Raw genomic sequence first — 11,964 nt, 5'->3', positions numbered from 1 at the left:
AAAAACTAAAGAAGAAGAAGAGGCACACCCCTGCCCCTGCAGAGACTCTGCACTGTGGATGAGTGGATCAGTACTGCGGACGACCAAAACGTAGAGGGATACATGAAAACACAGTCAAGGAATTGAAACTCGTCATTCTAGGGTTAGTTATATTTTTAAACCCACTAAATGTGAAATACAATTATGGCATTCTGGCACATGGGTTATTATCGTTAGTCTCATCAGTCAACTTAGCCATTAATTTAAACCGAGTGAGCGTGCACTTCAGTTGAACGCAATCACTTCAAACGTTCGTAACTCGCCGCACACAGATTACAGGGACAGATTTTCAAAAAGCGGCACTTCAAGTTCTCAAGGTATATGAGTTGAACCTAAGCTTGCATGGTTCATTAAAGCCATCATAAGAAGACAAAATGTAAGATTAATTCCATCATCTCAGCCTTAAGTTTATTATTTCTTTAGCATAAGCTACAAGCAGATAGGTTTCAACAGATGTATCACATTTATGTGAAGAAAATAAATATCACCAAGTCCATGTAAAACAATTTGTCAATATAACCCTTCCTAGCAGTTTCATGGCCTACAGAAACAGAATGTTTAAAAGTCCCATCTGCTCCCAAAAGGGTGCCATGATTGTGAAGTAGTCTACCAAACTGTTTAAAGCATAAGCATTTGCAAGAAAATGTAAGAGATGATCACTCCTTCGAGGTGAATTTGGTTTCATGACCACACTCAAAATTGAACAAAGAAAATCCCTGCCTAAACTCTCCTCTGGAACTCAGATAAGTTGTTTGAGATTTAAAACAGAATTAGAAACCACCACCAAGAGGTTGCCGCCATCCAAAACAAAATCAAGCTCGCCAGCCTCGTTATAGTGTACTTGCTAATCCTATCACCAGGAAACAGAAGAAAGGTAAGACACAACAGAAATACTTTGCAGTTTAGGTACTTGATATGTCCTCCTTAAGTACATGGCTATGAAGTTAACCCATAAAGAGAATCAGATGTAGTTATAGCATAACAGATATATATTCTCCAAGGCAGTAAGGCTACTGACTCTTACCATTCCAGCAAGCAAAAAAATTATTCAATGGGCTCTCTTAAAAGACACACTGAGAAAAGGCTAACGCGCATAGGTACAGTGACACCTACCCAGTTCTAATGTTTTGTCAGACCAATACTCATTTAGGAAAGCAATCTAGACCGCTGACTATTAGAAAAATAACAACTTTGACAAAAAAAGGGCATTTGACCGATCTTGTTTCATCTTAAAAGAATGTTCATTATGCCTCTCAACCCCCTTTGCGTTCCCAAAGCAAGCAAGTTGATCCATCAAAAGCAAATGATAGAGATGTTGTTGAAATGGCTGATTCACTCAAGTCAGCCTGTCCCCATTTTGGAGATTCTCCTATGAAGACTTCATGAGAAGAAAGACGCAGAAAGACCATAATCTGAGATATCACACTCTTTAGTTTTTATTTTTTTTTCAATTATTAAAAGTTTCTAGTTCACACTACATGACCCAAGAAAGTATTGACTAGTTTCATACAATAGAGGATGTTAGTTTCAACTGTTATCCTTTTGTATCTACTTCCCAATAGCAGCCACTGATCTCAAGGAGCAAAGGAACTTAATGATTATGTTGAAAAACAAGTACAGGGGCATTTTGGTCATTTCACCTTATCTTTATTTATATGTCTTGATGTAGAAAGATTAGGGTTTACACTCTTAAGTAAGGGCATTTTTTTGTAATTATACCCAACTTATTATAAATAGAGGTTGGGGGACGTGCAGGTCCCCCAACAGAGATTAGTTTTCTCTTTCTCTAGTCTCTACTTTCTCTCCCTCTCATTCTCTCTCTTCAACTCTCTCTTCAACTCTCTCTTCTTAATTTTTTCATGGTATCAGAGCAGTAGATCACATCTGGGAAAACTTTTTTGTCAAGTTTTCATCCTTTTGAACCAGATGTCTACATAAAAGAAGGATTTTTATCTAGTTTTTTGACTACTGGTAAGTAAAAATTCATTTTTTTTCTCTTTTTCTCTATGCCATAACCCTAGGGTTACTGGTACTACTGTTCTAAAAACAGATTCTAATGTTCTATACTGCCCAAAAGAGGTTTTTTATGTAGATCTCGAGAAGTGTGCCAACTTCCAGACATGTTAGTGCTGACATCATCTTTGACATCTGCTAATGTCAGCCCTAGTGCTGCTCTCAATGCACTGTATCTTATGGAATTTGATCCCTATGTTGGATTTTTTGGATCTCTTGACATGCACACATCATCTATCTGCCCTAATTGTAATTTTATGTGGTGGGGCCCACTTAAGCTGGTTGATTTGGAATTTTTTGGAAGTTTTATTTGATCTGTTTGGTATTCTTATATATCTGATATGGCTGATTCTGGTAATGTTTACACTCCATTTAAAGAATCATATAATCCATAAGGTAAAAATATTATTACTATCACCTCTGTAAAGTTGAATGATGATAATTACCTTACTTGGTCTAGATCTGTTATAATGTACATCAAGAGTAAAAAAAAACAGATATTTAAACATTTTATTCCAACCAAACATCTAGAGGACATACAGGAACTGGCAGAGGCAAAGACAGAGATAACTGAGGCAGAGGACGAGGCCAAGGAGATGGTAAATCTGAGTACAAGTGTTCATTGTGGATGAACAAATTATAACTTTAATAGATGTTGGATAAAGTTTGGGAAAATTGTGTGGGGCAAACTCTATTACACTCGAGAGTACAACCCCAGGGTTTGAAACTACAACATCAATCCCACTTGGTGCTCTAGATTAATTACAAAAATTGATCCAATAGCAACAACAGATCTCACAATAGCACAACTATCTATTCCTACTGCATTCTTGGCACATACAACTCCTCCCACAGGTATGTCTGCATCCTCAGTGTCTCATTCTCCATCTTGGGTCCTTGATTTCGATACCACAAAACATATGTCAGGTATATCCTCACTATTTTCTAACTTAAAAGAATTTGTTCTCGTTAAACATGTTAACCTTGTTGATGGGTTAGTTTCACCAGTACATGCAATGGGGAATGTTCTCCTGCTGATGGGTCAATTTCACTATTAGTTCCAAAATTTCTTTAAATTTGTTGTCCGTCAGTCAGGTGGCTAAGTCAATGAATTGCTCTCTAACCTTTTATCATACTCATTGTGTTTTTCAAGATCTCGTGACGAGGAAGATAATTGGTTCCGCTTGTGAGAGAGGGGGACTACTATCTGGACAACTACAATCCATATAGTACTTTGCATGCACTACACAGTTGATTCACCTTTTCAATGGCATCTCAGACTCGGTCATCCATCTCCTGCAAAACTGATTCAAGTAGTTCTAAACTTTCCTTCTAGAATTACTTTTCAGTGCGAGTCATGTCAATTGGACAAGTATCACCAAAGTTCTTTTAATATTTCATCTCATAAGACAAGTAAATTTATTAAAGAATAGTTCCACATGGATTAGTGCGTACAAAGATTTTGAGTTTATTAGTTGGGAAAGAGGTTTCCTAAGTTGGCTAGTCATTTTGGGTTGGGCCTTGGACCCAACTTCACATGGTATCAGAGCAAGTAAATTCAACATGGTATCAAACGCCTTCATGAGATGATTCTTTATTTACCATCATACCACCACTGTGTGGGCTTGTGGGCCTTCTCCTTGGTCTGTGGGCTTGGGCCCATCTTCTAACGCTCCCCCTCAAGCTAGGGATGAGAGAACATCATAAATGCCTAGCTTACTGCAAATGGTGTATAGGATCTTCCCGTATAAAATGGTAGTCCGGAGTGTTAAGGAATAATTCCAATGGATTAATGTGTACAAAGATTTTGAGTTTATTAGTTGGAAAAGAGGCTCCCTAGGTTGGCTAGTTATTTTGGAATGGGCCTTGGACCCAAGTTCACAAAACTATTTGAGCTTGTCTACTCAAGATGTCTGGGATCTTTGTTTTGTGGATAGTCCTTTTGGTCATAGGCATTCTATTTCGTTTATTGACGATTTTAGTAGATGTACTTGATTTATTTCATACAAGAAAAATCTGAAGCCTTTGATGTATTTCAACTATTTCATAATGAAATAAAGAATCAGTTTGCCACTTTTATCCATAACTTGAGTATAGACAATGACCTTGAATTTATTAACTGTAAATTTGACTCTTTTTTGCAGTCACAAGGAATTCTTTATCAGATTTCTTATGTGTTCACTCCACAACAAAATGGAGTTGTTGAACGCAAGAATCATCACTTACTTGGGGTAGCTTGCACTATGTTGATTCATATGTATGTACCTAAACCATATTGGGGTGATATTGTTCTTATTGAATGTTTTCTAATAAATAGAATGTTGTCTTTTGCTCTTGATGGCAAAATTCTCATTCAGATTGTTTTACCCACTGCACCTCTTTTTCCTATATCACAGCGTGTGTTTGGGTGTGTATATTTTGTACATATAGTTGATCCCTCCAAGGATAAATTGTTGCCTCATTTTGTTAAATGTATATTTTTGGGTTATTCTCAAACACAAAAAGTATATAAATGTTATTGTCCATCTATGAGGAAAACATTTGTATCTACAAACGTCACTTTCTTCAAGGATGTTTCATTTTTTGAATCTTCCAGGTCTGAGTCAGTTCCTCCTATACCTTTTGTACCTACTCCAGTTATTCCTATTTCAATTGATGAATGTATTCTGAATTTGCGTGATGCTCCTACTGAGAAACCACCGCAGGTATATCAACACCGACAACAATCATTTCATCCTGCTCCAGACCCCCTATTCCCACCAAACCATGATTCTTCATCGTTTCCAAATCTTAAGGTAAGTGATCTCTACCTTCCTATCGCTCTTTGGAGAGGTGTTCACAAAGGTACTCGCCACCTTCTATATCACTTTGTCTCTTTTGATTCCTTGTCTGACAATTACCATAAGTTTGCTCTGTCCATCTCCACTCGCTCTATTGCTTCTTCAGTGAAGGATGCTTCGTTGACTCTTCGATGGAAGAAAGTCTTGAAGTTGAGATGGAAACACTAATTGATAAGGGGGTTTGGGAGTTATGTGATTTACCATCAGGTGCTGCTGTGGTTGGCTATCAGTAGGTTTGTATTGTTAAATATAACTCTGATGGGTATGTTGAGCTATATAAGGCTCGTCTTGTTGCCAAAGGATATACTCGGACCTTTGGTGTGAAAGTTTTTGAGACTGTCTCTGTTTTCTATTTGCATACTCATTTTTGTTGTAGTCCATCAAAGTTGGTCTTTATTCCAACTGGATATTAAAAATACTTTCTTATAAGGTGATCTTGAGGAGGAAGTCTATATGAAGCAACCTCTAATGTATGTTGTTTAGTGGAAGACATAAAGTATATCCACTCAAGAAGACCCTTTATGGCTTAAACAAAGTCCACGAGCATAGTTTGAGAAATTTAGTCAAGTGGTTATATCCATAGGATTTTGTAGAATCCACTATGTTCACTCAATGTTTATTAAATCCCATTTGGTGAATCACTTTCAGATTAAATATCTGGGTCAAATAAAATATTTCTTGGGTAATGAAGTTGCAAGAAGTGAGGGAACGACTTTGACTCAGAGGAAATATGTCACTGATATGTTTCAAGAATATGGACTTTTGGGGGTCAAACCAACTGATACACCTACGGAAGTAGGACTTGATCTTCATGATGATCAAAGTCCAAAATTGAACAATAAAACAATGTATCAGAGACTAGTAGGCAAACTCATTTATGCTACAGTAATTAGACTAGATATCTCATTTGCAATCAATGTAGTTAGTCAGTTCATGGAACATCCATGTAAGATTCACCTAGAGGCCGCATAGAGAATCTTAATATATTTGAAAGGAGCACCAGGAAAAAGGTCTCCTTTTTAAACCTAATAATCACTTGAGGATTGAGGCTATAGGTTCCAAGTTTGACAGAAAATCAACCATTAGATACTGTGTATTTCTGGGAGGAAATCTAGTAAGCTAGAAAAGTAAAAAGCAGGATATTGTTGCTCAGCCTAGTGCAGAAACTGAATATAGAGCAATAACCCGCATCATTAGTGAGCTAATATGGGTAAAATTTGTTATCCACGAATTAAGCTTCTATTAGAAGGATCCTATGACTATGTATTGTGATAACTAGACAACATTCTTCATTGAAAGCAATCCGGTCTTTCATGAAAGGACAAAGCATATAGAGGTAGATTGTCATTTTATGCGGGATGCGGTAATGAGAAAAACAGTATAGGAGTGTGCCCAACATCTAACTTAAGTCAAGTCTTTTATTCTTTTCACCAAAGAGGTGATTTGTATTTGAGCTATCTTTAAAAAGTGAGTAATCACTTTGTTAAACCCTAAAGTTGGGCCGTTTTTTCACCTTTAAAATTTAGCAAAGTGTGTTTCAGACTATGACCGTTTTGATTGGTGTATGGAGCTTTGTTGTATGACTAGGAGTGATTTTCTTCTCCAACATTGTGTTTCATCCAAGCAGGGTCACTATGTCCTTTGCATCCCTAACTTGAGGGGGAGAAATAGAAGAAATACAAGAAAGAGGTATTTTGTTCCACATATTATAGTAATTTTTTTGTGACCAAAATATTCAAAAAAGGGGGAGAACAAATGATGAATATTTAACATCTATGAAAAAAATTTAGCCAATGAAGATTGAAGATCCAAAGTCTTTTTCATTGCAAGTTAAAGTTATAAACTCCATATTGAAGGAGAGTGTTGAAGAGTGGATATAGAAGAGTCTTACATGACTTTCACAGTAAGAAGTCTCATAAAGCCAAAATTAATATGATGAAGTCTTATAGGAGTCTCACAGGAGGAGGTCTCATTGAAGAGTCTCAGTTAAAGGTGTTTTAGTTATGTTAGTCTTCTATTTATGTTCAGTTGTTCAATTATTCTTGGACTTATCTTTTAGTGTTTAACTTTGGGTGTAATTGAGATAAAGGTAGTTTAATTGTAATTGGATTCTATTTGCTTTCTCTATTAAAAATAGAGGCTCATTGTACTCAAATTACAACAAATTAGTGAAGTATTTCTCTTTTCCAGAAATTGAACATGGTATCATAGCGGATTTTGCGAGTTGACTCGATCAATCCATAGAGATAATGTGATCCTTTTTTTATTTATCATCTCAAGTAGTTTAGGTTCGCATTCTATCTTTTTTATTTCTTTCCTATCCCAATACCCGTTTTTCTTCTTGTCGTTCGTATCTCCATATTGAATTTTTCATATTGCAAATTATAAGTTAACGGAAAGATATTTGAGTCTACTTTTTAACGCAAAAAGAAGTTTGGTAATTAGAGTTTTCTACAAAAAGAAATCGATATTTGAAGCAGCAAAGGTCAGACTGCAAAAGAGGTTCGAACAAAAAACTTCAACTTTTTAGGCATTTTTTATGTCATCAAGAACAACACTTTATACGGAGAATTATATATTAAAGGAAGATCTATAAGTCTATTTTCTTACCGATTAAACCAATTCTCAATCTGAGTTTTCTAGAAGGAGATATCAATATCGGAAGAGTTAATGGTCATGTTGGCTAAAGAAGAAAGAGCACTCGGTTATGCCAGATTACAGAGACTTGTGGGAGATATCGATATCAAAAGTACTAAAAGTCATTCTACAGAAAATCCCTCATTTTTCCTATTTTCTCTCCTATTATCTCTTCATGCATTAGCGTGAATTGAGTTTCCTTTTCTCCTAGAATCCTAGTTTTTTAGCCAAATTTCTCTTCTAATCAGATAGTTTTCGTCAAAATTAATCACTTCAAGATGTGCTCGTTCAAGGTATACAACAATTTCCTACTTTGATATTGTTTTCAAGTTTTGCGTTTTTGTTACTTGGTTGTATATTTTATGCATCATGAACTCCAAAAATTGTGATCACCTTGAAAAAAAAGTTATACTTGGTCAAATTTATTAAGTTTTACTGTTATTAGTCTCTCCTAGTTTTACAAAAAAAAAATGTCATATTCTAGATTCGTTTCAACGTAAGAGGGTTACATAGTCGCTTCCTTCGATTAAAGTTGTTTCCCTGTAGTATTTCTTCAATTTATCTTCTTGTGATTTTATCACTTCGAAGCAATGCCTAGATCCACTACCTAAAAAGTATAGGAGTGTCCAACATCCATCTTGAGTCTAATCTTTTATTCTTCACCCAATAAGTGATTTGTATTTGAGTTACCCTTAAAAAGTGAGTAGTCTCTTTATTAAGCCCTAAAGTTAGGCCTTTTTTTGTCTTTAAAATTGAGCGGAGTGTGTTTCAAACTATGAATGTTGTGATTGGTGTATTGAGCTTTGTCGTATGGCTAGGAGTGATTTTGTTCTTCCACATTATGTTTTGTCCAAGTTGGGTCTCTATATTCATTTCATCCCCAACTTGAGGGGGAAAAGTGGAAGAAAAAACACAAGAAAGAGGTATTTTGTTCCACATGTTGTGATAATTTTTATGTGACTAAAATATTCAAGAAAGGGGGAAAACAAATGATGAAGATTTAACATCTATGAAAAAGTTTTAGCCAATGAAGACTGAAGACCCAAAGTCCATTTCATTGCAAGCAGAAGTTATAAACTCCAACTTGAGGGTGAGTGTTGAATAGTGCATATGAAAGCGTCTTACATGACTCTTATAGTAAGAAGTATCACAGAGCCAGAATTAATATGGTAGAGTTTTACAAGAGTCTCACAGGAAGCGGTCTCACAGAGAAGTCCCAGTTAAAGGTGTTTTAGTTACGTTAGTCTTCTACTTATGTTAAGTTGTTCAATTGTTATAGGACTTATCTTTTAATGTTTAACTTTGGGTACAATTAGGACAATGGTAGTTTAATTGTAATTGAATTCTACTTGTTTCCTCTATTATAAATAGAAGCTCATTGTACTCAAATTACAATAAATCAGTGAAGTGTTTCTATTTTTTCAGAAATTCAACATTTTCAAAACGAGGAGTATCACTTTTATAGAAAGAAGAATAAAACAAATAATATAAGAAATGAAATAAATATAAGTTTTTCCTGGTCACAGCAGAGTGAGAAAGAAAACAGAAAATAAGCAGAGGCAGTTTAACCAATTAACATGGGGTACTTACAAAGCCTACACATGTTAAAAGAGAATAAGAAACTACCTTCTGAAAGCCATCCCCAGTTTCGAGTCTTCAAAGAAAGCATTGAAGTGAGCAATGACGAAGAAGTAACACTATGCAATGGCATCAGAGATTGGGCACAGCCCAATATTGCAGGAAGCCTGACATTCGGAGATAATACCCAGTGTCAGAAACCAATTCCAAGAGACTGCAAACTTAAGACATATATCAGAAATTCATTTATCGAGCAAAGAGAAAAAATCTATAGGTTTCATTTGGGTCTAAGGAAACTTATTCCCAGGAATAAAATTAAACCTATTATAGGTTTTGAACAACTATACTGAATTATAAGAAAGTAACTACATGAGCACCATGAAGAAATCTCCGAAAACTTAGGTAATATGATTCATTTTTCAAAATAAAATAGAACTGTTATTAGAGTAAGAAAATAATTGCTGATTCAGTACTCTTTTGCATACTTCTTCTGATCTTTTTGAATAGTTCCTCCTCCATATGCACAATACCTATTTGCCCTTTTATATCACATTATAAACTTTTTCAGTCTTCAAAATCACACCTCAAGTCCTGAGCTACACGCAGTTTTGAAATAACTTGATGTTTGGTCATAACTCCTGTTCCAGGATCCAACTGCTTTAGAATCCCAGGCTGACAAATGATTTTTGAAACTTTCTAGCAGGCAGAATCACCTCATTTAGCCCCAAATTGATTTCTTGGTCAACACTCTATTTAGCATGTTGAACCGATAGTCAGAAATGAATTTCTTTCAAGAACCACCACAGAAGCTCTCGGTTCCATCTCTCAATGGATCCTAGCAAAACCCTTTGGTTTAGCCCACAAAAAATTTCTCGGATCCAGCTTTATTGTTTGAAGACCTCTGAACCGAATAATTGATGAAACCTCCCATTTCAGTTATGGATCAATTAGTTTGATGCCCATAAACCTGTAATTCAACCAAACCTTTCTTGAAAGCACCATGGTTTCAACTCACATTCAAGTCCCTCCTGCAGTTTCACATACAGCCACTTAGTCAACTTGCAGAGGATATACAGAGCAGAACAGTGGATATGGGATACGTTGAGCAGTTACCAACACTGTTCTTCTGCTGTCTGACAGGAAGAAATGACATTTGGAAGTGTTGCGGACTTTATATTTAGGTTTAGGCCACAGGCCAGGCATACCTGGCTTACTAATTCATCCGCATAGGCAGACTATCCAACCATTCCATTTATTCTTCTCCTGTTCAAGTTCTTTTGCTGCTTCCATTGAAACAGAAAATTAATAAAACAAAAAATACACTGCTAAAATTGTTTGAACTCAAAACATTTCCTCTCAAAGTTTTTGAGGTGGAGTAAGGGAAGGTTTTGCCTGCTACATTTTTTAGATTTAGTGCTTAATCTAACTAATTCTAAGTAATGGATTACATAGACCTTCTCTAACTACTAAATTGGAACTTATAACTCAAAGAGGTCAATGTAAAGTGGAAGTTTCGAACTGAAGCTATCTTAATTATTTTTCAACACTCTTAGCTGACCCAAGCTGGAAACTAGAAACAATTTCTCCGCCAGAAACTTCACAAAAACAAATGAAGAACATGTGGTCAGAAAGATCAAAATTAAGCTAGTTAACATATACAGTAATAATAACAGTCCAGTACCCGGAAACAATTAGAATGTATGAGAAGTAAAGCTTCGGTCGTCCAACCTAAATCAACGAAGAGAACAAAGAGTACAAAAAAGTCTGGGAATGACAAAATCGTAAAGAATAGTAAAGAACAACAAATAAAAGCCTAGGATTTGAAATGTCCACCTGCTGACAGAGAGCAGCTTATGCCGAGAAATACGAGCAGCAGATGGAGAAGATGTGGCGACATTAGCTGCTGCAGAAGGGAATGATCTACAGCTGCCACGCAAAGAAGGCGAGGGAGAGATAGAAAGGGCGGCTCTTCTAGCACAAAAAGAAGCCATGCTTTGGTTTCCCTATGCAAAACCGCAAATAGCTGCGGAGGGAAAACTCCGTTCCTTATGCTGAAGGATGTAGGTAGGAGCGGCCCGAAATGGCCGATTGAAGAGGCCAGCCCGGACCCGAACGAGCTGAAAATATGTCTGGCAAGTTTGTTTCAGCCATTAGTAGATTGTTATTTATTTCTGAATTGTATCTGCATCATTAAAAAAATAATTCTATTATTTTCTAATACATTTTTCTTATTTTTCAAACATAAATATATTTTTAATATAATCTGTAATTGATTTATGTTATGTATTAAATTAATATACTTATATTCTTATAACAATAATTTTGAGAAAGAATTATAAAATATGTTATTAATTTAAAAAATGTAATTATCTGTAGTGAAAATTCATAAATGTACTGAAATTGAAACGAAAAATAAGTATAAATTAAATTTATGAAATTGAAAAAATTATAAACATATAAGATTGTTTACATCATTTAATTTGAATTTATTCTATTTACATGAATTTTATCAGAAAATTGTTTCAGAATAAGCTTAGTTGATATAAAATTAAAATTAAATTATTAAATTTTATATAAAAAAAAATATATTTTTTAAAAAGTAAGAATTATATTTTGTGTTTGGATTGATGCTGATATAATTGTTGTCAACGACAGGCTCAAATGAGCAATGATCCAATGTTGTCAAGTTAATGTACTTTGGGGTGCAACAAGAATAAAGGTTTTGATAGTAGTGTACCATGAAACTATTTCTTTTTAAGTTGAAAGTTGTACCGTGAAACAATAACCTGGTGATTTGAGGCAGCAGAGTAGTGTTCAATCTATTTGAACTTGCAATATCAAATCGAAAGTGTCTACT

General features: G+C 35.3%; 1 protein-coding gene across 1 annotated transcript; it reads right to left on the bottom strand.

The window, feature by feature from the left end:
• Positions 1–481: 481 nt before the first annotated feature.
• Positions 482–11,192, bottom strand: LOC137948947 (protein NUCLEAR FUSION DEFECTIVE 6, mitochondrial). Its single transcript, XM_068795174.1, has 3 exons — positions 10,941–11,192; positions 9,156–9,274; positions 482–889 (listed from the first exon to the last, which is right to left on the bottom strand). The coding sequence occupies exons 1-3, from the start codon at positions 11,096–11,098 to the stop codon at positions 870–872; spliced, it is 297 nt and encodes a 98-aa protein (XP_068651275.1). The 5' UTR covers positions 11,099–11,192; the 3' UTR covers positions 482–869.
• Between the last annotated feature and the right edge of the window lie 772 nt (positions 11,193–11,964).

This window comes from Aristolochia californica, unplaced genomic scaffold, assembly GCF_029961685.1.
Source record: "Aristolochia californica isolate CCGP_79_NKW_82.1479 unplaced genomic scaffold, dmAriCali1.0.hap1 SCAF_13, whole genome shotgun sequence".
NCBI classification, from domain to species: Eukaryota; Viridiplantae; Streptophyta; class Magnoliopsida; order Piperales; family Aristolochiaceae; genus Aristolochia; species Aristolochia californica.
This window is presented reverse-complemented; position numbering and strand designations above follow the sequence as displayed.

What these genes read in the sequence shown, in the direction of transcription:
- LOC137948947 (XM_068795174.1), bottom strand. Translation starts at nt 11,098, where the DNA reads ATGGCTTCTTTTTGTGCTAGAAGAGCCGCCCTTTCTATCTCTCCCTCG. An exon ending in AAGCTGCTCTCTGTCAGCAG is followed by an intron (nt 9,275 to 10,940) that starts GTGGACATTTCA and finishes TCCGAATGTCAG; the next exon opens with GCTTCCTGCAATATTGGGCT. An exon ending in CTGGGGATGGCTTTCAGAAG is followed by an intron (nt 890 to 9,155) that starts GTAGTTTCTTAT and finishes TCCTGGTGATAG; the next exon opens with GATTAGCAAGTACACTATAA.